The sequence below is a fragment of the Lingula anatina genome, chromosome 2, assembly GCF_051362555.1.
Source record: "Lingula anatina isolate TDL-2025a chromosome 2, LinAna3.0, whole genome shotgun sequence".
NCBI lineage: Eukaryota > Metazoa > Brachiopoda > Lingulata > Lingulida > Lingulidae > Lingula > Lingula anatina.
The window spans coordinates 16262685-16289781 of NC_141768.1; the positions used below are offsets into that span (position 1 = coordinate 16262685).

General features: G+C 35.3%; 1 protein-coding gene across 4 annotated transcripts in view; it reads right to left on the reverse strand.

Moving 5' to 3' along the window:
- Positions 1 to 3081: 3081 nt before the first annotated feature.
- The window catches only part of LOC106155341 (cGMP-dependent protein kinase 1), a 30196-nt gene continuing 6180 nt past the window's right edge, over positions 3082 to 27097 (reverse strand). For 3 of the 4 annotated variants that reach the window (XM_087007021.1, XM_087007019.1, XM_087007020.1), the window contains exons 3-19: positions 25633 to 25799; positions 24955 to 25068; positions 24044 to 24149; positions 19874 to 19937; positions 19406 to 19483; positions 18290 to 18384; positions 17972 to 18040; positions 17617 to 17694; positions 17341 to 17391; positions 14791 to 14920; positions 12961 to 13100; positions 12618 to 12707; positions 11490 to 11631; positions 9827 to 9990; positions 9021 to 9206; positions 8271 to 8337; positions 3082 to 7327 (exon numbers count right to left, since the gene is read on the reverse strand). In XM_087007021.1, the coding sequence (XP_086863147.1) occupies positions 7232 to 7327; positions 8271 to 8337; positions 9021 to 9206; positions 9827 to 9990; positions 11490 to 11631; positions 12618 to 12707; positions 12961 to 13100; positions 14791 to 14920; positions 17341 to 17391; positions 17617 to 17694; positions 17972 to 18040; positions 18290 to 18384; positions 19406 to 19483; positions 19874 to 19937; positions 24044 to 24149; positions 24955 to 25068; positions 25633 to 25799 (1837 nt within the window). In that variant the 3' untranslated portion in view covers positions 3082 to 7231. The remainder of the gene's footprint in view (positions 7328 to 8270; positions 8338 to 9020; positions 9207 to 9826; positions 9991 to 11489; positions 11632 to 12617; positions 12708 to 12960; positions 13101 to 14790; positions 14921 to 17340; positions 17392 to 17616; positions 17695 to 17971; positions 18041 to 18289; positions 18385 to 19405; positions 19484 to 19873; positions 19938 to 24043; positions 24150 to 24954; positions 25069 to 25632; positions 25800 to 27097) is intronic. The other variant, XM_087007022.1, reaches the window with a different exon arrangement.

Below are 27097 nucleotides of genomic sequence, written 5' to 3' on the forward strand. Positions count from 1 at the left end.
CCCTACTTCTTTCAGAAAAGGGAGTTTTTTCCGGCTTGGGATACTTTCCCGACTGAATTGGCTTTCTCCCCCGTATTTGGAATAGAAGAGAAGGAGAGGCTCATGAGAGATGGAATTGGCCTTTTGTCCTGTTTTCTCAATTGGGGTACTTGCCAAATTGAATGGGCTTCCTCTCCCATACTTGCAGAACCTTGCTTTCCGGCTTGGGATACTGGCCCAAATGAATGGGTTTTTGTAGCAGCACGCGTCTTTAAATAAATAAATAATAAAAACTGCATCAAGTTGGTGGTAAAATCTTTATTCCCATTCGGTTCCGACAAAATATTATTCCCGTGGAACTAAAATAAACATAAAACATACATGTAGTCCTACGAACACATACGCTGACATGGAAACTTCTTAAACTAACAATAATTCTAAAATTGAGTGATAAACAACTTGTAAATCGAGACGATAACTTCAAAGTTTTGATTTCTAATAAAAATAATAATATAATGAAAGATTAAATCTTGATTTACCTCGTTTGGGGCCTAAACCTTCTAAGAGCGTCGGACGCGTGCCGCCGTCAAGTAAAAGCTAAGTGACACTACGTGGCAGCACTATCGGATCCAATATACAAGAGAAGCGCATGCGTAGTTACTGTTACAGTTTTCTCCCCTGAACTAACAAAAAAAGAGTAGGGTGAGTTTGTGGCAATATCCGCCAAAGCTGCCAGTCTACTACCCTCCATTGAGAAAACAAGTCTTGGGGATTTTTTCTGAAAGAGAATCATGGGGCTTAGGACTCCCTTTGGAAGCAGATCCATCTAAAGATCCAAGCAATTCCGAAGAATTGCAAGACTCCGCAGAATAGACCTCCTCCTCCAGGACGTCCACCTCCATGGCCTCTGATGTTGGAATTGGTGTGGCATTCCCTCCTCTCCCAGACACCACAAAAGAGGTTTGGGTAATGTTGGGGTTGGTTCCCAACCTTATATGCCTGACTGGTCCTGAAAAAGTTCTTGATTCCCCAGTATATCTGGGTCATATTGGCTTCTTGGGTTTCCCAGGATTAGGTGGGAGCTTTGAGATGTATTTTTCCACCCAATTTTTAGAGGAAATCCCCTTGGAGAGTACTTCAGACGCTAAGATGCACGGCCACGAATAGTACTCACCCTTCTTCTTATCTTTGGCCATTTGGGTCTTGCACAGGTCCACAATGTCTAGTACTGACTGTTGTGTCTTGTCAGTATCTCCGGGCAGGGCTTCTACCAGATCATTGACAAATGCCCCAGGTTGGATGGCTGGAAATATGCGGTAATTCTTTCATGTGGCCAGCTTTAATATCACTTCTAAGAGCTGCACAAGCATTAGTCTGTTGCTTTTCAAGGTCATTTTTCATCTTAAGTTTCAAACACTCACCAATGACAAGACCTTTTTTCTTACAATAGTTACAAGTTGGAAGCAACCCTACACCCTGTGAAGCTTCTAAACGTCCGTACTTTTGAGGGGGTGTAGAATCACTATGACATGGTGACTTGGGACTTGTGGGTTTGGGAGACTGAGACTCTTGAAAATTTCTCTTAAAATAATCTGAATATTTTAAAATGACACCAGTCTGATTTCTGGACAATAAATATTTTCTTATGAGTGAAAAAGTAAGTATCTGAGATGACTGTGACCTCTTCAAGAGTTTCAACATATTTATCCTCTAAGGGACCATTTACACGAAAAATCTATTTTCTAAAAATCTAAAAATCTATTGGTGGTATCTTGTGATCATGGTCTGTGCCCTGAATTCCCTGTGGCATAATTACTGGCAGCACGAGCAAGTTACTTCCAAAGCTGTAATTAATTCTCGGCTGTGCTCGGAAGAGATTCTGACACCTTGACGCATGGGCAGTAGTATCTCTAAGCTTGTTGAAACATTCCCTGTTGATAAAAATAGCAAACATTACCTTTCCCAAGACCAGACCCAAGGGGTACTCTGACCTGTAACAGAATGTTGTTGGTGACACTGCACTGGTGACCCTTCAAAAGCAACCCAGTGATCTGCCATCCTGGTTGGTGTTAACTTTACAACACCAGTGGTCTACTGTTATAATACTTCCATTTTTTATACTATTTTAGAAGTCTCTGATATCAGAGAGTGCCAGTGGCATAACAGAGGCAGGCCACCCGGACTACCAGTATGCCCAGGGATGCTAGTGGGGTCCGGAAAGAAAACCTGACCTTTTTTTTGGCAAAGACCGGGGGGGGGGGGGGGGGGTACAAATTGATTATGAAACAATTACTATATTTCAATTTTTATTTAATAAATATATTGCAATATATGTCATCACAACTTCATGGTAATTTTCAACAGTTGTTTCCAAGGATAATCTTGACATTGACAAGATGGAAGTGCCATCAGTACATAAACACCTACCACCCATAGTAGACAGTAATGATCCCTCACGTAAGCAACAACTACGTGCTTTGGCATGCTTAGTTGTTTTAGCATGGTTTTTCAGAGCTTTTTTACCACTGCTTCCGCACCGGATCACGTCGTTGGACCATACACACCAAGCTTCTCCGGGGGACTTTCGCTTCCGAACATAGGTAGAAAAAAAATCGTCATTATTGTCCTTTTCCTCCAGCCAACTCCAACTAAATCTATTTTTGACAGTAATGTCGATGTTTCTAATATCGTCTGTTCCCCACTCCGCGAAATCCATTTAGTTTGGTTTAGTTCAAAATTCCGCGCACGCGGTGTCAAAACTTTCCACATGGGTGCCGACATTAAAGCCTACATTTCCAACCAATCAAGCGCCATAAATAAATCACGTGCTACGGTTGTGACTAGATATTGTGTTGAAACGCAGCTCTGTCGCAATGGTTGAAATGCGACGTTCCTCTGACGCATCGTTCGTCCAGTCCGCGCCCACGTTAAAAACGAGAATTCCGGAACAAAATATAGTACCAGAAAATTTTATAACTGGACGCAAAAAACCGGAATTCCGGTAAAAACCGGAAGACTAGCATCCCTGTATGCCACCAGTGGCCCACTGGCAAATGCTATCTGAGGTGTTTATATTTCAACAGAAAACACATACTATAGAAATTACTACACAGAAAAAATTTATTGCTAAAAATATATTACATTGTATAGCACCAGATATTTTGACTATAACAACCAAAATTAAAACAATATAATACATGAGTTGCACTTTCGAATTCAGAGATGATATATGTTACAATAGATTTAATAAATAATTTTGTTTTGTTTGTTCTACATACAGTGAAAAAGAACAAGAATGCTGCTTTGGTACAACAGTTTGTTAGTATAATAATGTTTATGAAATATATTGTGCTTACTAAATTATTTGATGTCTGTAAGATATGTTGATAAATAAATATGAAAAGTTCAATTTTTTACTATGGGAACTTTGTCTTTTTAAGTATTTATAACATATTATCTAAAACATGCTGTCATTAAATGATGCATTATTGAAAAAGATCACATTGCAAGCATTTTGGCGAATCCAGTTAAGCTTAAGGGAGGAGGCACATGGGCGAAGCATTCTGTAAAATTGCTTTGTTATGTCTCTATTTATTATTATACTTTTTTGTTGGGGGGGGGGGGTGGGGGGTGGGAGGGGGTTGGGGTGGAAAGGAGATACCCCTTAAGTTAGGGGAGGGGCATCTGCCCACTGTTCCCCCACTAGAGCCACCAATGAGCATGTAAATATGGAGATCAATTTTGTTTTCTGTACAAATATGATGCATTGTTGGTTTGGCACAAAGTAATTGGCAATAAACACTGATACATGTCATATAGCTTATCCTTAAAGACTTTACTGTTATGGCATTATATAAAGAAGGCGAAATAGATGGAATAAAAGAGGAATTACTTTGAAATGTCTTTTTAACTTTTCATTGAATATGACATAAAACAATAGAAACCTGACAGCAAGACTAACTTATGAAAGTAACCTATTTATGATGATTTTTTAACTTGGTTTGCATTTTGGGCCCTGCATTTTTACCAAACAAGACTTCCCAATTTTATGAAGTTAAACAAAATACAGCTGAGCAGTTATAGTCTGGATGAGGTAGGTGGCTGAGACAGATGACATGAACAGAAAATAATGATTAAGATAAATGCAGACACTTACAGTTGGCACATGTTGGTCTTGTGCTAGATAAATTGTTCAATATTAGGTAAATGTTTTTGTCTGCCAGTGATTGTCAGATGTATGTACTTTCCAGTATTTATATTATGATATGATAACTCAAAATTTTCATATGAAATAATGTGAAGATGAGTGAAACGCTATTAAATTAAATAAGATTAATGATTTCCAGGTATAATCCAGTTAACACATTTTCCTAGGAACACGTATTCATACCATATTAGTAATTGATGAGTAAATGACTAGATACTGATGCTATATGACTAGAGTTTGGATCAAACATTTGACAAAAAAATGTGAAACTTTTTTTACGTTCCTATATACAAATATATCAGAGAGATTAGTGGATTATTCATAAAGTGCAAGAAACTCCATCACATTAGAGATAAACACCAAGATACGATATAAATAATGTTGTGAAAAGTGCAGCATGCAGAATTAAGACATCAGACTATGGACCTTCTGGATTAATATTTTAAATATCTTACAGGAATTAAAACTTAGATCCTGACACATGGTATCCCACTTGCACACTTCCCATTCATCATGATTACAATACCCAGGACTATAATATACTATACAATTGCTCATTAGCTGTAATACGTGTCTCATCAGTGTCTTCCTTGTTTACTATGATGGATGTTTGATTGGACAAACATCCATAGCCCTTTGAAAAATGTACATTTGTCACTCAAAAATTAAGCCGACCATAAATTACAGGCCAGTGTTATCACCACATAAAAGCATCCTCAATTTAAAAGTTTAGTGGCAACCAACTTCAGTATATGTCTCTGTGGTTTTCTTTAAGGACTGAATCTCTGCATCTGCACATAAAGAAAATGAAAGATATGGCAGTAACATTTTCCCAGTCCATTCCCATTGTTTAAGTTAATTCAAAAATTGTCTCATGACAACAGCCAGCAATTTATTCCAAGTGTTTCTATTGCAATTAGCTTTTCATCATCATTATTGCCAGCCATGCCTTTAAGAGTGGGGACAGCCGTATCTTCCGAAGACTGTAGGAGCCAAGTTAAAAAATCGACTGCTGTTTTGAGGGCCTGATATTCCAAAGGCCAGAAGGTCCGATATTCCAAATGCTTTTAGTCCAAGGATATGCTACGGTAATTCTCCAATCTATACGAACGCCGCAATAATTACGAACGAAACGTTTTTTCTCTGAATCTGAATTTTTTGTCTCCGTTCTGTACGAACGATCACTAAACTCACCTTGGGCACAATTTAAATTTTCCGAACGCCAGAAAGTGTGCCCAATTGAAACTCGCCCCATGATTCGTCAAAGCGAGTTTTCAGACCACCGTTCCAAACAAAGGAACTGCCACTTGACAGGAGAGATTGTTATCATGTATTTGTGCTGTTTTTGAATGAGACGATAGAAGGACTCAACCTGCCCGCCGGCAGCTGCAGGCCAGTTTTAAAACCCTGTTGTTATTTAGAAATTATTGAAAGCATCAGTACACATAAATTACTTACTGTTTATTATCATTTCTTAACTTCTGCCGGCCGACTGGATCATCAACATCCACCATCGGTGTTTCACCGATAACTGGTTTCCAGTAAAATCTATAAACGTGAAACCCACGCACAACAGAAGAGTATGAGAAATCCATAGTCAATGATCGAGTTTTTCTTTGTTTTTGGTAGTCATTAGGAAATTAAATTTTTTAAGAGGAGTTCTGTCTTGTATTGTATTTATTTTTCTAATTTGAGTTGTGATAAAGTTCATGTTTTTTTGTTTGTTTGTTTGTATTACTGATATTGGTGATTGTGAAAAATAAAGATGCCGTATGACTTTATACAAATTTGCCTGCAGTTTTCTGTATTTTTTCTAATTAAGTTTACATTGATTGCGTGCAAATTAATATGCTGTAAAAAACTTTCATAAATAGACGTGAATTGAGCTGATGTTATTTTTTATATCAAGTATAATCTCTATTAACGTCAGTGATATCTACTGTGAGGAGTTTCAAGTATTTTGTTTTGGCGGAAGAAATTTTATGTAGGCCTAATGGGGGGGGGGGGGGGGTGACATTATTAATATTGCAAATTTTCTATATGTGAAATCATATTAAAAGTAAACACGCATTAAATAAAATATGCAACTGGATACGCAAATATTCTTGTCTGTTTTTGACAGAAGTTGGGAAAAACGATGTTGTCCTGTCTTGGTAAAACATAACAGGGAAAAACGATGTTGTCTTGTCTTGGGAGAAATGTACCTCTTTAGTATGAAGAAATTGTTTCTTAACTTGAATTCCCGACTTTTGTTTAGTTTGTTTTAATTCATTGCAATATCGCAAGAATAATTTGTTTGTGCTAAAAGCTGATCACAGTGATTTAATCTGAAAGTAATGCTTACACTTAGCAATGTATGTAAGTGGAGATAACTTCCGGTACAGCCGTATTCCATTCGTATTTCAATGGATACGAACATGTGGCAATTTTTAGCAGACTGAATTTCAAGCCTTACGAACAAAATGATTATCTTCCAAAAATAATTAATTTAAATCGTTCGTATAGATTGGAGAATTACCGTATTCTGAAAAAAGTTATTAGCCGCACTTAAACGCAATGGTATTACTTGCATGTGCAGAGAGGCGCTTTTAACTATTTTATGCTATGACATTTTCTGCTCTCCCCTGTGCCATTTTGTTGTCTTCACTCATGTAATTTGGCTCATATACTCAAATACATATAGCAGACCCTCGTAATAGGGGACCCTTGGATGAATGGTACCTTGGAACAGCGGTCCTTCAGAACAAAAGCCCCCCTGGAACAAAAGACCTTCGGAATTTAGATATGCACCCCTAAGGGTTAAGGGCAACAATTTGAAGTTCCCAAGTTTCAGTGTTATTGGCTTTTGTCTGGAGGGTATCCATTTCTTCCCATCTGTTTCTGTTCTGCAATTGTCTGGCCATTGGAGATTAAGCAATGCTCCACACTGTCGATTGATCCCAAACCATCTCCTTCGATTAGGTCTTTTGTTGAAGCGTACTGAATACAACAATTCCACTGGAAGTTTTTTTACTTTTTTACCCCTCCTTCAGCTGATGTACAAAGCTAAAAGTCATTATCCCACCCAGAAAGTTCATCTTGAGGAATATCCTTGTCTTTGGGATAATTATCAAAATTGCTGAAATCTGTTGGCCCTCTAACCTGTAATGAAATATTTAATTGACTGAAGGTTAATTGATATGTTTACCTGGCCTAAGTTACTTTTTTCCTGTTTCTTTTATGTAAAATACTTGTCTAGATATTAGTGCTATAAAAAATTAAACACTTTTAGAGCAAAAAATCTTTTTTTTTTAAATTCACAACCCCATGTGCTTCTGCTTTTAAGTGTTGTCCCTGTCTCATCATATTATGCCATAACATGACAGTTAATTTCTGGATTATGTAACCAGATAAGGAAATAGATCCTAACATATGGATCTACCTTAAGTACTAGCATGTGCAAAGGCTCACCACTGATATTAATGTGAACTCCAATGAACCCCCCTCAGCCCACTTAAAAGGACACTTTATGTGTAAATTAAATTCTAGTTCACCTGAGCACATCTAAATTCTCAAATGCCCAGGATAAGGGAAACATGGCTATTCAATAACCATGCCAATGCCAGCATAAGCTTATGAAGGTGAGTTAGCATTAATATGATCTTGCAAAATGGATGGCAATGGTTCTTCTTTGACCCCATTCCCATAGATTTTAGATCGATCTATCCCTGTGGGGAGTCTCAGAAGATTACTGTCAGCTTAGCTGGCTTAAGCATCTGTCCTGCCTACTAAAAGCTGTAAGGGGGAATTAACTATGGTGCATGCTCAGCTGACTGCAATTTAGCGTGAACCCCCAGGGAGTTAGGTCGATCTAAATCTAAATCTCTGGATCGATTTAAATCTCTGGGAATGCACCCTTACTTAGCAAAATCTCAAATTATATTTAAAACCATATTGGCTACTTTTTCTGCTTTTTTGTCACAAGTCTACATTTAGTGTTCATTAATGATCTGTAGACGTTGCATGAATAGTGAATGACAATGCTGAATCATTGATTTGTTTGAGGTAATATTCCAGATTATATTTTTTATTGGTAATATCATACCCTAGGTTGAATAGGCGGTGTTAGTATCTGCCTGTGTAATCCATGCCAATCAAACCCCTGGAACCATCTGGAAAAGGAAATTATGTTTTAGTGATAATCTTTTTAGTAAAACAAAATTATGCAAAAAGATGACATTTGGTAAATTTGAATAAAAAGAGACGTGGAACAATTTTTGAAAGTTCAAAAATAATGTACTTTATAAATTCCAATCCCTGTCAAATATATTTTAATTGATTAAAACCAATTATGACTACCAGTTTGTTGCACTTTGTATTTTGCATGCTCTTGGGTACTGTTATCACTGACAGATCCAAGATTTTGCTAAAAGGGTAGGGTGGGGAACAGTAATAAAATATGTAAAATTAGAAAATTGTGAGGTGCAAGAATAAGAATCTTTGCATTCTTTCACTTGTCTTTGGACAATTTTAGTATGATATGTGAGGCACAGGGATTGAAATGTGCTTGGCATTGTTATGTTTAACTTCTTATAGTGCTTTTCTTTATTTTGGTTGATACAATTGATTGATTATTTTGGAGGGAGAAGTGTAAGAAGGGTGGGGGTAACTCAGAAGCTGGAGGGGGGGACCTTCCTCATGATCACTATGTCTACTCGTCACATTGGTTCTGAACATTTTTCTCCAGAACAAATAAAGAAATGTGGCTATAAGCTTTTAAGATCAAAAGACAAAAATTCTACTTTGAAGTTAGCAGTGCTGATAAAAAAATAATGATATGCATGCATCTTCTTACTTGTGCTTCTTGATGTCTGCTATTCCATTCTTCTGATAACCTAGCCTTTCAGCAGGGTTATCTCTGCAAAGTTTCTTGATGAGGTTCTGAGCATTTTTTCTAATATGTTGTGTGAATTCAACAACGTCAATTCCTTTGAGAATGATATTGTATGTCTTCATTGGGTCAGAGGTTGAGAAAGGCGGACTAGAATGAAAAAATATTAACAATAATAAAAAAGCAAAAAGTCCCATGATTGACTGCCTTTCCTTTCTTGTATTTGGCTTTTTATTCCAAGCAGAAATGTGCCATCAAGATCATCAGTAAGTGCGTCTTCCAAGTGTAGCACTTTCAAAAATTTTACAAAAAAAAAAAAAATTAAATTAAAAAAAATGTTTGGTAAATTATACAGTAACTATAGCTAGTTATTACATAGCTGCTCCCTTTTTTCAGGCTATTGATTTGTTATGGGACCATGTGTCTGAGATTGTTGATACCATTCAAGAAGTCTTAATGGGTGTGTTATTTCAATTTTGTAAGCAAACTTAGATGAGCTAATTTCTTTTTAAAAAGGCAATTCTTCTAAGTATGTCTACTTTTCACATTTTAGATTACATTTTGCTATGAGAAATGAAAGTTCATATATTTGGGAAAATATGAAATTTCTGAAGGACCTTATATTATATTTAGTCTAAGCGCATAGTAACTCACAGCATGCCTTCATTTATGGACATACCACCAATGACAGGTTATAATTGTATACAAGTATACAAAAAGGTCACATATAAACACAGAAATAGAAGCACAAAACTGAATGTAAAACTAACCTCCCAGTTAGCAGCTCATACATGAGTATTCCTAGGGACCAGTAATCCACAGCATGATCGTGGCCCTTGTTCAGTATAATTTCAGGGGCAACATATTCAGGAGTACCACAGAATGTCCACGTCTTGCTGCCATGACCAACTCGCTTGGCAAAACCAAAGTCTACCTATTGGGTAAAGCAACATTTTGTTAAGGTGCTTGGACGTGTTTACTGTATATGATACAAAACCAAAAGAAATGCAGGTGATTTGTATGTCTGAAAACCTGTATATACTTTGGTCCTCCAACCATCATGCTTTACAAAATCAATGTCCATTTGTCACATAAAACACACACATGTAAGCATGCATGCACGCACACACACACGACACAATTTTTATGTATACCTAAAAATTGTGTGAAGATTTTTTAAATACCTTTTGCTGCTTTTAACAAAATTGCAGTTTTTAAAATCAAGATAGTTATCTACAGGCATTATATTGGGATACAGTACAAATATGTTGTATTCATGTAAAATAGGACTGTATGACTAATCTACATGTACACTGGTTATAGCATTACACTGTGGCAACAACTGCATTTTGCGATGACGATAAATCCTGTGATAATACATCAGAAATCATATTTCAGAAAAAAAAAGAGAAAATATGAATAATTTGTAAAGTCTGAATTAATCAAGGAATATCTGGGGATTGTACCATGCAGATATAGCTATTATGTATAGGAAAAACCTCAGAAAAATACCATGAATACTGTGGGTTGGCCAGAATTAATGGGAAATCAAATACTAATGTTTTATGTATAATGACTATCCAGAGTGATATTTTTAAATATTTGTTATCAAATCTGTTTTTGTTGCACCTGAAAGATAAATGCTGTAGCATTATCAGCGAGCAATGCCAGTGTCAATGAACAACTCAACTGCGGTCTTCAGTTCCAAATCTAAAGGCATCTTTATTCAATTTTAATCAGATATTTATAACAGATTGACAGTCAAAATAACAATCTTTCATGTGTTGCTTTTTCACTTTCCGCTGAGAAACTCTGGAAGATAACCCACACACACACCTAATGAATGCCAACACATCTTTTACTTTTGACTTCATTCAAGTATGTAGGAACAGCTAGAACACTTCCACAGTCACTCAGCTTTGAACCCAAATAAACCTTATAATATGTCATGTTACACTCTTATTACAGCCATACTGTCCTTTCTTTGCCAAATTCAAAAATGTTTTTTTACTTGGAATGATCTCAACCAACAATGAGAGACAATTACAAAATTAATGAAAGGTTAAATATACTGGTAGGTTGCAGCTAATGAGCAGTGACACTCACTGTGGGTTATTAACACCTGACATCTGGCCCAGGTAATTTACACCTGGAATCAGTTGTTAACAGTTTTTGTGCCTCTCTTTGCGTGCGTCCGTGTGTGTGTGTGTGTGTGAGAGAGAGAAAGCTGTCTTTCACAGTATGTGCACTTGCAATTAAGGGAAGGTAAGCCAAGGCAAGGCAGGTGATTACTAAGTCCAATCTCCTTTAAATTAATCTATGACCTTATAGCCCCTCAATCAACACCTTCAGTAATGAACTATAATGAACATTTTTTTTTTGTTATGTGAGTGAATATTGTTTCCGTCTATATTATAACATTGAACTTCTTACCAGTTTAACATATCCCTTAGTATCTAGCAATAGATTCTCTGGCTTCAGATCACGGTATATGATTCCCTTTGAATGAAGGTAATCAAAGGCCTCGATAACACAGGCTACACAAAATCTCGCTGTCACCTCATCAAAATGCCCCCTGAAACATGAACAACATGTGTCAATTAGGGTACAAGCTACCAGTATATATATATAATTTGCGTACAAATCTATAAGAACAAGTCTACTGGTTGCCCTCAAATTTTTTTATATTTTGGCACGTTTGTACAGTATTGTTGATCTTTTAACATGATGTTATATAAGATGTCACATATTTTCTAGTTTCATAGGAATGTAGACACTTGTTGTGATTGGAAATAACTTTCAGCAAAAAACTGCATGGTTTGTGTAATTCAGCTTGCATTTGGACATTTTTATCTGATATTTCACATTGATTGATCCCATGGCCCAAAAGATGTAACAAAACTAGATAGTTGTCACTTTTTATTGGAAGTCATCAATCATAATTCTGATCTTCTGTCCCAGTGCAGCAGAATTAAAGATGTGTCATAACACTGATATAATGGCAGCCATAATGTATAGGAAAGGTTATCAAACACTCTGATTTATTCACATTAATGGCATTCATTAAAGTGAACACAAATTTCAACTCCACTACCATTTAAGGTAACAGAAAAAGGACATTAATCACTACTCAAAGGTGTCTGATATATTTCAAAATGGCTTTGTGCACAGCTCAAGCATGATTGTAAGATTTCTTGTGGCATCGACAAGCCAACTGTTATGCATGCATGTTTGTGTATACACTGTAAGTAGCTTTTGATTGCTTACAAGTCCTGTAATTTGCACCTTTATGAGTGTAAACAGTCAGGAATATTACTGAGACGGTGATAAAAATGTGGGTTATGCAGATGTACGTCTGGTATCCTCAAGGTATCCTTAAGGTGTATTGGAGGTGAAGCAAAAATTGTTGTTTATTTTCTCATCCTTCTCCTGTATTCATATTCATGTGAGAATGAGTATACTCTAGTTATTTATGTCACAGTTATCTTTGTCATTTCCAAGTGTTTATGATAAGTGATGTTAAAAAAAAAGTGGTGCACAATGTATTGGGGTATGACATACCTGTCCCTGAGAATCGTCCAAAGCTCACCTCCTAAGCATGCTTCCATTAACATATACACATATTTATTATCCTTAAATGTCCTGTATAATCTGAAATAATAACAACATCATTGTGCGAGTCAGTATTGTCTTTTGTGGTTTTATATCAATTGAAAAAAGAATATAAAAGAAACTCAAATGAGTGTTATATTAATTATTATAATTTTAATTATTATACATGTAAATGTGGTTTGCATACCATTTTTTTTGCCTCAGATATATCAAATATACAATTATTTCATTTGAGGTTTTCATTTTTTCAAACTGCCATTTCCAGCCTGCTTGCCTTGATCCATTCACTAACCTTGCAATAAAGTTTGACCTTGCATTCATCATGATCTTCTTCTCTGAGTAAATGTGCTCTTGTTGCCGGGTTTCCACTATATGTTTTTTCTTAAGGCACTTCAGGGCATATGTTTTGGTTCTGTCTGTACTAAGCTGAATCTAATTGTTATTGGATATTTTTAGAATGGTGTATGCTAGATGATCATATATATATATATATATAAAGTTTTTATTATTCGAAATAGCTCGGTTATGTGTGAGCTGACCAAGCCTGAATTATTCACATATCTTAAGTAGCTGAAAATAAACTGATAATCACTATGGCATAAGGTGGGTTATGCAAAAAACTTAAACATATTTTAAATCTAATACTGGACTTACAATTAGAGTAACTGATGACATTGTGTCTCACTCTGGAAGACTTCAGTCAGTCTACTGAGAATACTAGTACAGGTGGTTGTTCTCAGTCTCGTTATGTAATTTGCATTCTCAGTAAACCTGACCTGTTGCAGTCTCCAAGATGGCGATGCAATATTATCAGTTAATTTGTCTAATCATTATTCCAGTATTAGATTTAAAACTATGGTATTGTGAAGTACAACTGGATGGCTAACATACATAGAAAGAGGCAGGAAGGTTTGTAAAACTATATTTGATTTGTCCTACAAAACTGTAAAATGTCATATGCAGATTACATGGCTAGACGTATCTGTTTTGATGACCTTGGAATGAAAAAAAGTCTGTTAATATGTGGGATATGTATTCAAGAAATGGTGACTTTGTAGAGCAGCCGCATGTTTATGTTTTTTTTTCCTTGCAGCATATTTGAATAACTTGGACATTTCAATTCACCATTCTGCATGCTTCGGATAAGTGCAAGTGTCATGCCAAAAGGGATACATGTACATGTTCAGCTGCCAATAGGTACATCAGCAGGTGAATAACAAGAATGAAAAGCAGAAAAGTAAGTTTGTTCAGCAAAGCTTTTTACCCAAAGATACTAAATGATGTAAATTAATAAGGAAATATCCATATTTGGGTAATAAAAACATTTAGGGGGTGACCTAAGATTAATTAAGATGTTATGCTTCCTAAAGACATGGTTCCTTTGCAAAACACTGAATCCACACTGGATAATAGTTGTATCAAATTTGTACCTTCTAAGTCATCTTATCTCTCAAATTTGTGTGTTGAACTTCAAATAATTTTGATGTGCCTTCTGGAAATAGTTTCAAAGAAGTTTCATTTTATTTGACAGTTACAGTTTTTCAACAGAGCGCACTTTCAGATGTACCTACGTGTAGTTTGCTAACCTACCTATTGTGGTAGGACACAAATGCTCTGCCCCCCGGTGGTCAATCATGCAGGGGAAGCTTCCATATCACCATATTGTCTTAAGGAAACATTATTTACTGCTAAATACTATCTGTGATGCTTGCTAATGACAACATTAAACCTTCAGTTGGTAATTTGACAGTCAGCATTATTGGTTTGATGGAAGGTTCAAAAGTTCATGTGTGGAGATGTGTATATCATATTTCTAGTAGTTAAAAACAATCAAGTTCATATATTTTAGTAGATAAAAGACAAAATTTTAATTAAGTAATGATAATTGTTAAAGAAACATGGCCACAATTTTTTCAGTGTCCTAGTTTATAACCAGGTTCTCCATATGAGGGCCCGTGACAATTTATTCAAATAATGTGCATAATTAAAAAAAAAAAAATAATGTGTGGTTGGCAGGAAAGTGTGAAAAGAGTTAAAGACAAAGTTCTGTCAATGTCCATTTTCTAGGGAAATTTTTGCACAGCTTTTTCTATGGAAGGTCCTAAATTTGCCTTGCACTTACCAGTTCCACTCTCCCAAATCCCCCAAGTCCTAGCGTTGCTAACACCTCCAGCTGATGCAGGCCAACATTGGCCAACTCACGCTCCATCTTTTGACGCCCAGGGGATGCGGGAATATCTGATTCCGAGGCCCTGGAAAAATGATAGCTTTTGTAGCACCCCTCCAGTGTTATTACAAACAATACAGCACAAACCGTATATATGGTTTTTATAAACTCAATATTTATCAGTGTTAGCTATCTACCACTACAATTTTTCTTGAAAATTTTGAAATCAAATTGTCTTAAATTTTAAAAAGTTAATGGTTTCAGTGCCATGCATATCAACCATGTTAAGCAAGTACAATATTTGTATACTATGTTTATGACCTAAATCAATTAAATAAATAAGATATTCTTCTATTTTGAAATGGGCATTAATTGTTTTTTTAGTTTTCAAAAGGCAGCAAAAAACATTTTAGGTCCAATTCAGTGTAAATGCATCATGAGTTTAAATTTAAAAGAAAATGCTGCAAAGGGTAAGAAAGAAGTTCCATTGAGTGATTGTGTATTTAGACAAAATGAAAATGAGAGTGCCTTTTCTTTATGTGCACAAAATGATTTTAAGTTCTCAGAGGACAAAAAGAAACAGTTCCCAGCTGTCATTAAGTGTGAGAAAAGTAAAATACTGGAAATATGATGGAGAATAAATGGAATACCTGTATTTGAAAATCTCCATTCAATGAAATTTTAGTCAGATCTTGCTGCTGGATTCCAGTTCCAATGTAATATTGTTAAGTACAAACTAAATGAAGCCAGCAGGCAGATTCTAAAGAATGTTCTACAACTGCAGTGAAGGTATTCAATAAATTTCCTGTAAGCAAATGACAATGTAGGATTTCTAAAAAGCAGAAACAAATCAAGGTGAACATCTTTATCCTCTTAAAGTCAGTGATAAGCAGTAGCCATCAATATCTGTTCTGCATGTATGGACATCTTTCTGAAAAACCTAATTGGGTATTTCCAAGATGAATTCATCTCAAAGGAGAGAGAAAATGGCCATTTTCATAGCAAACAATGGTTTCACTTAATTACATTTAGGGGTATCATGGGATGCTGAGATACTCAAGTGGAAAAGAAGAAAGTTGGTTTTAGTGTCACTGTCATCCAAATCATCATTGAATCCTATTCATGTTCCTGATAGAGTTGTCTGTTCATGGATTAACGCCTTTTCTGACTTGATAATATTTTCCCTTAGCAAGTCATACTGAGTTCTTCATTGGTAAAAAAACTTTTACTTAAGCTGCTCCTGTTTATGCATGTAGCCTTTATTTTTACTTGGTATGTGTATGTCAAATACAATTAATAGTCACTTGCATTGGCTCTCTTAGTTATAGCAGAAACATTATCTTACTGACTAAAAACAGCTTTGTTTACACAGTTTGCATGTAGATGATAAGTCCGTGTTCCTTTTACTCATACCATAGGAGTATTTAGTGTTTTTCATCAGATCCACTTTATACCATATCTTTGCCCCCTCCCCCGGCAGCTACTACTGTACTGCAGAAAAATCCTTCAACTGACCATATTTAAAAATAACAAGCTATTACCATGGGTCGATTTTTTTTTTTTCGTCTCACAGCTGAGCAAGCAATTAAGTTCAGAACTATTAGCTGTCTTAATTGCAACCAAAGGTACAATGCCTTGGCTTTTTTTATTAATTAGTGACTAACCCTGTAATTATTGCTATGATTTCATGACTGGGTCAAGGTAGAGAAAGGAGAACAGAATTAGCCAGAGAAATGTCTTAAAATATGTAGTGAAAAGTCAATCTATGGCCCTGGCAAAGAGTAGAGAAGTGTGGCATATCATGATATGTGGCATCCTTTTTGTATATAATTCTAAGAATGCTAGGATTATTCATGCATGCTGGTCATATCCTGGAGATATATAAACCTCCAAGCTGTAAATACCCTTGTGACCAATTCCTTGGGTATAAATGTTTCCTGGTATTGCAATAAAGGAAAAATTGACAAATACCCAGTAAATGGAAGACAGCCATAAAAATTTACCCATCTTGCTGATCAAAGGAGTTCATAAAAACTGTTAACTCTTGACTGTTAGTATCAAACAAAACAAAAACAGAAAATACTTTCAAAAAGTGGATGCAATTGCTCCATTTTAACATAAACTTGCACATTCCAGTAAATAAGACCTTTTGTTAAAATAATCTGATTATGTTGATTTTCTGCAGGAACATGCTTTTTTATGACTCAAAGGCATTCAGCAGATTTGAGTCTGTATGCAAAAAAGGGGCTAAATATTTAATTAGAATGATAAATACAAAATATCAAATTAGTTGGTTTAGTTGGTATAAAAAGAATTTAAAAAATAAGTTATAATACTTGAACCTACAGATTAGTATCCAGTTTGCTTGGATTTTTTCGTACATCGTTAAAATGTATTAGTAATTATGTATACCTGATAAGTAGACTTGTGAAGTGAGGTTTGTTAATTAAAGGCAATGACTGATATGGAAGCTGTCACTGGTTGCAGAGAATCAAAATTCCTTACCTAATTATATGTGCAATTTTCCGAAGGCGCTTTGTTTTTTTGTTGAAAAGCCTAATTTTGTTGATCAAAGAGTATATATGTATTGATGAATTGATCCAGTGACATATTTTTTACATCTTAAGATGACAGTTATGACATTAACGGTTATGTATAGATATTTTAGGTGAAATTGAGTTGCATAGAAAATATTGTCAAGAATGTACCTAAACTAGCATTTTGATATTAATATTTTACTAATGGAGAGAAAAATACCAAATGACAAACATGTTTATTTACCTTTGAGCATTTCTTGCTTCATCTCCATAATCCTTTTCTCGAAGTTCGTTCAGATCTCCAATTAACTGGGTAAAGGATCTGTAATTTGAATATGTGATGAAATCAAGAATGTATTACCATGGTAATAAATTCTTGATGATATACATGTGCATGAATTCACTGTGGCACAATTATATTTCACAATAATGAAAATAAAATAAGGGAAATTGGAATTTTAGTATGACAATACTTTTCTTTTCACTAACATCTTTAAAAAGTAACAATACTACATGTCATTTGCTAGCAATTCATATCTTCCTTATTAAGTTATTCTCAAAAGATAAAACCAAAGATTTCAGCTAAATGTCAAACTCACTCCCTGTCAATTGTGAGGCACTCCACCCCTGGTGCTTTGGCTACTACACTGGCAGTTCGGTAATCCTCACTAGAAAAATGACAACACTTCAATATTTTGAACTAATTTTGATTTTTCTAATTTGTATTCAATAAAACCTAATTAAGTAATTCAAATTGATGTTTGATTGGTCAAAAGTTTTCTACAAGTTTAGGAAGCATTTTTACTGGGTATTTAGACTAAACTGTTGATTTTTTTTCATCAAAATGTTTAAAAGTCAAAAATGTTAAAAATCATGGATGTCGGCTTATGAACTATAGGTCAAAAGCTTGACATTACCTTAACAAAGCTTTTTCACCAAAGTAATCACCCCTCTTGAGATTCCTTATCTTCTGAGGGTCACTGAAACCTTTGAGCTTCTGTTGCACTTCCACCTTAACACATGAGATTTTTACAGTTATATGTACATGTGCCAGTAGATACTGAATAATTTCCTGATTTTATTATATTTTACTTCTAAAAAATGGTTTGGTGGATTTTTAACTATGTCATGAGTCACAAAGTCAAAAATGAAATGATCACCAGATATTCTGCTAAAACCCATGTAGAACAATGTATGTATTATACTATGTATATTGAAAAAGTAATACAGTGGCTGAGAGGATATATCAAATCACCTCTAATTATTCAATCTGTTAAGATGCTAGCTAGGGGTAGTCTGGGGGCATCTCTATAATCCGAAGGTTCATTAGTCCGAAAAAAAGGTAACATTTTCTTCAGTTTTTTTATGAAGGGTTCATTGGTCCAAAGATTGTATAATGAACATTCCAACTAATGAACCTTCGGAATAATGAACTTTCAGATTATTGCTACACCCCCCCTAGTCTAGGATATAACAGAATGTTTTTAGTGCAATAGTTGACATTATTTGATTAAAATAGTAAAAAAAAAATAACAAAAGATTAAACTCAGAACAATGAATAATTTTTAAAAAAGGTTCTGATAAATTGAATGTGTCAGTATGATCTGAGATAAAGCTAATTAAGATCTATATGTTACGAGCCTGCGTATCAAAAATTGCTAGCAGGAAAATGTTCTCTTTATACAAGCCTGTGCACATTTTAAGTAATTAAGCAAATGCTTAGAAATACACAGCTTTTAGCCAGAGCATCAAAATTGGATGTTTTCTGTGTTCTATTTTATCATGCCTACTCAAAGATAATTTTCATAATCAACATATCTACTTACATAACAAATTAAGGTTTGATTTTTACAGACATTAATTTTTACTTAAGGAAATTGCATGGTCATTAAAAAAATACCAAAGCTGCAGAAATAATGAAACATGATAGAAAAACTAGTACTACATAACATTATCCTGTACAAGGTTCACATAGATTTCATAGGATTCATATCCCCCCCAAACCCATTTTGAATACAGTACAAGAAACTCGCCTCTCCTTTGTTAATGATGAAGAAAGTGTCTCCTGCCTCCCCTTCCCTTATGATGCATTCTCCTTCATGGAAAAAATCCTAAAAATATTGCATGAAAATAGTCATGAATTAAATAGTGCTTAATTTATATAAGTGGATTATTACAGAGGCCTTTGGTTCACAATGCATGGTTATTTATCTTCCAAACACTGAAGTTTGAGATATTGAAAAAAAAAACAACATGTAATTCATTACTCATATTTTATGTTCATAATTTTTGGTTTGTAATTTTCATCATTTCAAACTAATAGTATTTCCTCACTAATTCAGTTTAACTTTATACACACTTCATCAACTGAATGATAAAACATTCATACAAATAAAATTTGTGAATTGCTTTATGTATACCAGTTAAAAATGACAGGCATTACTCTGCTTTGAAAGTAATGTAATTATTTTCACTAAAATCAAATTTGAAAATGTGCTTACCATTTCTAGGACACTAGCTATTTTCGCAAGTTTTTCACTGGGAAGTCTTTTAAGAAGTGAAACGCTAAAAGGAAAAACAAAATGTAAAATTATCAATTTTCTGTTGAATCTTTCCATTTTGCATACATCACATTTTTGCAGTCAGCACACTTATGACACTGCAGTGACATTCAGACTGGTTTTTAACTTGGCTGCATTTACGTTCATGTTGTGGCAGCTTTACTTATTACATGGTATCTTTTGCTTGCAATTTCTATCCATATAGGAAGTCCGTCTAATCTCTCTGTTGTCCCACCTACGTGTACCTCCATTGCACTTGAATGTACTCACATTGGTTTTCTAGATACCTAGTTGAGTACCATTGGTTTGTGTTTTTATTTATTTATTTATTTATTTATTTATTTATTTAAGTCATGAAACATAACTAAAAGACTTCATTACTGACATGAATAGTAAATTTCACATTTGACTAGAAAATACTAGCATACCTCATGACATGTAGAAAGAGCTTTAAGAAGGATTCATTTGTACAGATACATGGAGGTGTTAAGTTTGTGAGCAGGAAATAGGGATTATCAGGCTAAAAATATCGAGAATACAGGTAATGACTCAGTCTTTTCAATGGGGAGAAATTATTCATCTTTCCGACACACAACTTTGGGATCATTAAAAATATACACCTGTTGAGCATTTGTGGTGCTTTAACTGTAAAGAACAGAGCTATAAGCTGGCCTGATTTTCAATTTTGTTGCTTCCACTCCGTAGGAATGTTCTAATTTTAAAAATGTATGACTAAAGAAATAAGAGTATTTGTAAAATTACTATTTTCCTGAAAGGATGTAGCTATTACCATGTGTGTGTGTGTGTGTGTCTGTATGTGTGTGTGTGCTAGTTAATCAAGTGCAGAAGAAGGAAAGCTGTTCTTGTTTCTCCCTGATTTGTAAATGGCCACAAATCACCAGGTAGAATGCGAAATTTGAACTACCATGGCAAGAAAATATGCACAGGTTTGAGATTTGATTTGTCTTTACTTATCACTGCTATTAAAATGTCATAACAGAATATGATCATATCAGGAAAGCATCACTGTAAATTAATATGGGCTGAAATTTGATTTTCCTTCCTCTATTTCAATGTGAATAAATGTCATATTTGATAAAAGTCACCTTTGGATTGGAGAAGCCAGACTTTGGGGCATAAGAAGCAGTCTAGTGCAATTATTTAGACCTTTTATTTAGTACAATAATAAGATCCAATTATTACCACAACATCTTTCACTGCCAGGTCAGGTACTCTACCTCTGTATCAACCTTAAGTGCTGAGTGCCAAATGGGAAAGCCAGGGAGACAGTAGGTACCATTTATGAAGGACTGGTACATCATGATTGCTCAACGCTTAAATATTTGACTTTTTAGATGTCTTTTATATTCTTCTTGCTGTTATACTTGAAACTTTTATTGTATGAATTACAGGGGCGGATCCAGAAATATTTTCTGACAGTCTTCCAAATTAGACGGAAAAAATTAGATACCCGTCAATGTAATCTTGAAAATATGACCGTCTTCCAGAAGACCCAGAAGACGGCCAAAATCCACCCCTGAATTACCCTACCTGACAAATGTCACTGCTGTAAGACAAGATTGATACATTCCATATAACTCTATCCCAAATAGCTACCACCTTTTTACTTCCAAAGAGTGGTTTCAATGTTGTCAACCACATGTAGGTTTAAGAAATCAGCTTATAAAATTAGATCACATATAGTCTTAACTTAAACCTGGGCATGATGCTTATTGCACTGCACCTTTGTCAATATTAATATGATGAACCATTCATTTTCAGTGCTGTGGCTCCATTTCAATGACTGTAAAATGCTAGCCAGGTTATTGACAGTCCTTTAAAATGCTGTGAAACAAAGAGGTGTGCCCCACAGTATGATACAACTCAAGTCTGATACTTTGAGTTTTTCAAACAGTTTACAAGTGGTATTTTGTTTAAAAAATAGATTATATGCAGGCAACAAACTTGGTATCTCATATTAATATGTGCTATCTCACTTATGAAAGTAAAAGGGTTATAGTGATTACAGAAATTGAAAGGAGAGAACAAACATAACTTTGGAGAGGTCACTTTACGGGTTATATTTTATCAATTTTGAGAGTCTGTACATTAGTGTTTCCAAGAAGAATTTCTGATCAATAGGTACATTTTCACAGGTGTGTCAGCCATTATGTGCCAAAACAGAGAACTCCTTATAGCCTATTTCTGTCTTTCTTTTTCATTTATGTTATCATCCCTTTTATGTACCTACTTCAGTTTGTGGTACAAAGCCAGGAAGGAGATTTGCCTCTCTGATCCTCTAGTTTCCTTGATTTGTCCTGGGAATTAAAGCAGTGCAGCTGTAGCGTTAATGGTTGCATAGCAACTGCTTTCCCTTTAATCAAAGAAACAGAGAGGTGTCTGTCAAAAAGGTACCTGATAACATTATTGTTAGGAAGCATTTGTCATGTAATTTGTCTTATTTTGCTGTGATTCATTGAAATCTGTCAGCACATCCTGTTACATAATGTAGAACTCAAGAACTGATGTGTACCTAACAAGGATGATCTTTTTCCCAGTCCCTTCTACTCTTTTTTTTTTTTTTCATTTGTTTTATTTATTACTTGCGAAAAACATTTTGAAAGTGTAATGCTCTTGAAAGTGTAATTCATTTGTGAGTTTGTTTGTGAGTTTGTGGTAAGTTTCTGTCTGGTGATATGTTACAATTTTGGAGACTTTTGTTTAAAATTTTTTTGATAGACCCAGAATAAACTGATTTGATTTTTAGTGCAACAGGGGGTGGGCCTGTCCCTGGGTGGTGGTTGATTCGTAATTCTTTTAACATAGTAATTTTTGCCATCTCTTCTAATACCATAAGAGTGAGGAAACTTCATTATTATTATATATATTGTAATCATGGATATGCATGAGCACTTAGGATTTCTGTGCGCCTGTGGCTTGGGCTGTTCCTGGGGGATCGTTGATTCTAATTTTTTGACATTGTAATTTCTGGTATTTCAACCTAGACCATTAGAGTGAGGAAATTCACACCTTAGATACTGAGAGACCTATCACCAGGGAATTTTAGTGCAACTGGAGGTTGGGCTGTCCCTAGGTGTGGTTGATTATTCTAAATTCTTTTCATATTGTAATTTCTGCTAACTCCTTCTAGACCATTAGAGTGAGAAAGTTGAATCTTCGGGGATTAATGGACCTATCATCAGAGATGTGCATGGGCTCTTCGGAATTTTAGTGCAACTGGGGTTGGGCTGTCCCTGCGGGGGCTATTGATTCTTAGTGTTTTACACATAGCAATTTCTGCTTTCTCCTCCTGGACCATTGTAGTGAGGTAGTTCAGTCTTAGGGTTTTGGCAGACCTATCATCACAGATATACATGGAGCCTCTTGGGGTTTGAGGGTGGGCAGATGATTCTAATTATTTAATTTTTATGTTCTGTTTTCAATTAATTACTGCAGTAATTGTGGACTAAACAATCTGTTGTAAAGACCTTACTACCTAATTTAATTTCAACTATCACCTACGTTCCTATTTCTGAAAAAAAACGAGTGCATGCAGCAGAGAGTGTTAAACATCAGTTATGTCAGGCAATTAAGATGTGCCAACTGTATTCAGTAATTAGATAATCAGCATGTTTGTTGAATTAAGTGTGCTAGCCTATAGTTTGCAAATCCTTGATCTGTGAACATTTTTATTTATTTATTAATTCATAATTTTAATGATACAAGCAGGTATACTTTTATGTTTCTGAGTGAATGCAATAGCATAATGTGGCCGTTTTACCCCTGTCGAAAATTAATTTGTGGGTAATAATAAAGCACATATAAATGCACTCAATGTGTTGTGAACATTTGTAAAATTAGTACTGTGGGGCATTTCATCATGGAAAAAAGGGTTTAATTTTTCCATCTTACCAAGATGGAAAAGCTCATACCGTGGTTATAAGGACAAAGTATGTCTTCATCCAATCACGAGTAATCAGAGCTTATAGAAAAATCTTACCCATTTTTTCCTTTTCCTCAAAGCCGCCTCAACCACATGGATGAGTGTCAGGTTAATATCTATTATATGAAAATAGGTGATAGTTTATTTTGTCTTTGATAAAGACTGACCTGCGAAGAAATTTGATGTTTTCAGCTTGGCGCTGTAGTCCAGTTTTCATCATTATAGCTTGGAACACACTTCTGTCCAGTACCCATAGTCGAGCGTCGCTTAGAGCTGAAAAAAAAATGGACTGTAAGTATTGGGTTGTTACATGTAATTACGTATGCAAATCTTTGATATATAGGAAAGATGTAAACTGCTTTGCTTTTCTAAACTTGTTTTATTCTGGAAAACAAATTTCACAAATCTGCAATTAAAGATCGTCGCGAAAAATGGCCCGTATGGCATTATGAAAACTTTTTAGTAATTTGTTACCAACATTCACCAATGTCTTTTCTCAAACAAAATCATTAATTTGGCTCATATTTATCCACACTGTTACAGGAAAGCTTAAAAAAGAAATGTTAGATACAAACATTTAGCATGTTATCACTGTTTCCACATAATACACATTTTAGTTTTATTACGTTGCAGACGATCAATAAAGTCCAGCACTGCGTTACCTTTCATTCTTTAAAGATGGATAATACAGTCTGCCTTGTACTTATAGTTTGGCAAGAAATATATAGGGTTAAATAGAAAAAAATTATATATTAAATGATATTAATTCTGCGACAAAATTTAAGACAAAGGGGTGAACAATGAGTGCAAAATACTCCATAAAACGGCTGTTGGACGTGCGCCTGATACATGTACTTTTTCTTTCAACAAAATATAAACTTGTACCTTATTAATTCAATAGTATATTTTATGGCATTTTAAGTACGACAAATGTAAAAAAAAAACTTAAAAGTACTGACGCCTCATTTTTCGTGCTAAAGCGCCAAAGAAAGGCTATCAAACATCAACTTACTTAACCTCATACAAAAATCGCCCCAAATGCCTTCATAAAATTCTTACCAAGTCGGCACACCCTTACCTTTGACGCTCGCCGTACGCGTACAGTTGTAGAGGATCGCCAGCTCACCAAACGCTCTTCCCGCAGTCATTGTTCCCAGGGAACGTCCATCCTTCAGAACATTTAATTCCCCCTCTGAAACCAACGAAGAATGCATGAAAACTGAACCTCAATCTGAAGTTTACTGAATTTTGATATAGCTGCAACACGTTTCAAATACGCTGTGTTAGAAATCTTTACAACCAGTATTTCTATCGTTTTACGCCGATATGGTAAAGATGGCACTTGGCAATTTTATGCACGCAGTTACATGTTCACAAGCACACGGGATTTCCTCAAATAACTGGAAGAAGATTAAGTTCCGTTTCACAATACCCGTAAATTTTAATTGGTGACAGATAACTGAGAATATTTATATCCTGCATGTAATACAAGCCAATTACAAGCGTGGTTCTTGGCAGGTGCAGCAGGCAATCATGACATGTCTAAAGTATGGTAAAGTAGTTGACCAAGTATAGAAGTAAATCGATGGCAGTCTTACATGAACCATACACTTTGGTATTACGGGATAAGGGGGGGGGGGGTAATTTAGCCGTCCTCCTGAAAGACACTGCTTCAATGTCAAAGACATGATTTTGCTTTTGAGTAGACGGTGAAAACGGTGAAACTGGAAAGCTGACACCAACCCCGTTTTCTTACCCGCGGAAACGAACAGGTGCTGTCCTGCCTCTCCCTCCGTGATGATGAACTGTCCCTTCTGCGTCGTCCTCTCATACATACAGTCTATCACCTCTCGCAGTTGGGCCTTGTCAAGGTTTTTTAGGAAGTCATTGTCCAATATTGCATCCTTTATCAACTGTTTGGACCTAGGATAGATGTTAAATTTGCAAATTAATATTCTTGTTCTGCTGAATATTATACCAGGTAGTAGTACCTTTGTCTGTTAGGGTTTTAAATTAAAATACTTATATGTGTGCCTGCGCTTGGTTTATCAGAAGCTACTAGCTTTCGTTTTATTGAACAAAAGGCTCGGATTCCTGCAAATGAAGCCCTAAGCAGTTTGCTTCGGATAGCCCGGTAAACTTTCTGGAGATAATTTCTTTGGATTAATCCATTACCTCTTTTATTCTTTCATAGAGCTAAAATAAGGAACGAAGACAAGGATGCACTGAAACGCAAATTCGATAACCATTTCAAATGACACTTACGTCACTGACATTTTACAATGCCACGGCGCCTCTTCTACCCGACCATGTATATCCGACCATACATGCAGAAGAGATACGATAATTTCAATATTAGGCCAGTAATTGAAACCAACCCTCACCCCATTAGAATCTTTCATCCACTATTATTTCCTGTTTAAGTGGACCCCGGGTTGTCATTTCTGTTTGCTTGCCTTTAAACTGGTTTTGGGTGTCATTTTCTGACCCATTGCCATGGTAATGCAGTGATGAAATTTCAGACCGTGAAAATGTCATGTATTTCAAATGTACTATCTAAATGGAAAAGAACCTTTTTCGTGTGTTTAAAAAAATTAGTATATGCTCTTTAAATTATGATTATCCAAAAATTCCAAAATTGGCGGCCGATTTTGCTGCTTTTTGCGTCCTTTTGTTATCCGTACCTTTTGAAAATTAATTGGAAATTTGAGAAATGTTCATTATTTTGATGTATTTGCAGCAAATCCCCGGTGACTGTGTTTGGTAATTGATTTACATTTATATCTGTTTTGATGTAAAACCCTGAAATTCGAGATGGCCACCACAAATCATGGCTTTTACACTATGTTTCCTAACAAGAGATGTGTTCCATAATTCATTCTAAAACATCTTCTTTATTTGCTTTAATGTAATGAATATGAAACTAGGATTTATCTTAAGAGTTGCGCCAAATTCTATTCCCTTGCTTGTTCCGGTTTTCAAAATGGCCGCCAACGATTATAAAATTACATATTTTTAACCAGTGGACTGATAACCAAGAGCAATATTACTCATTTATCATGGGTGAGAAACCAAACATATGAATAGGGGAAACAATGTCCCGTGTGTGTGCATGTATGTATGTTTGTGAATCGTCACTGCGTGCACAAATGGATTTTTACTTTGGTGCTTTCACTACGGAAAAGAAAACCGGTTTCCCTACAGTGAAATCTCAGTAGGAC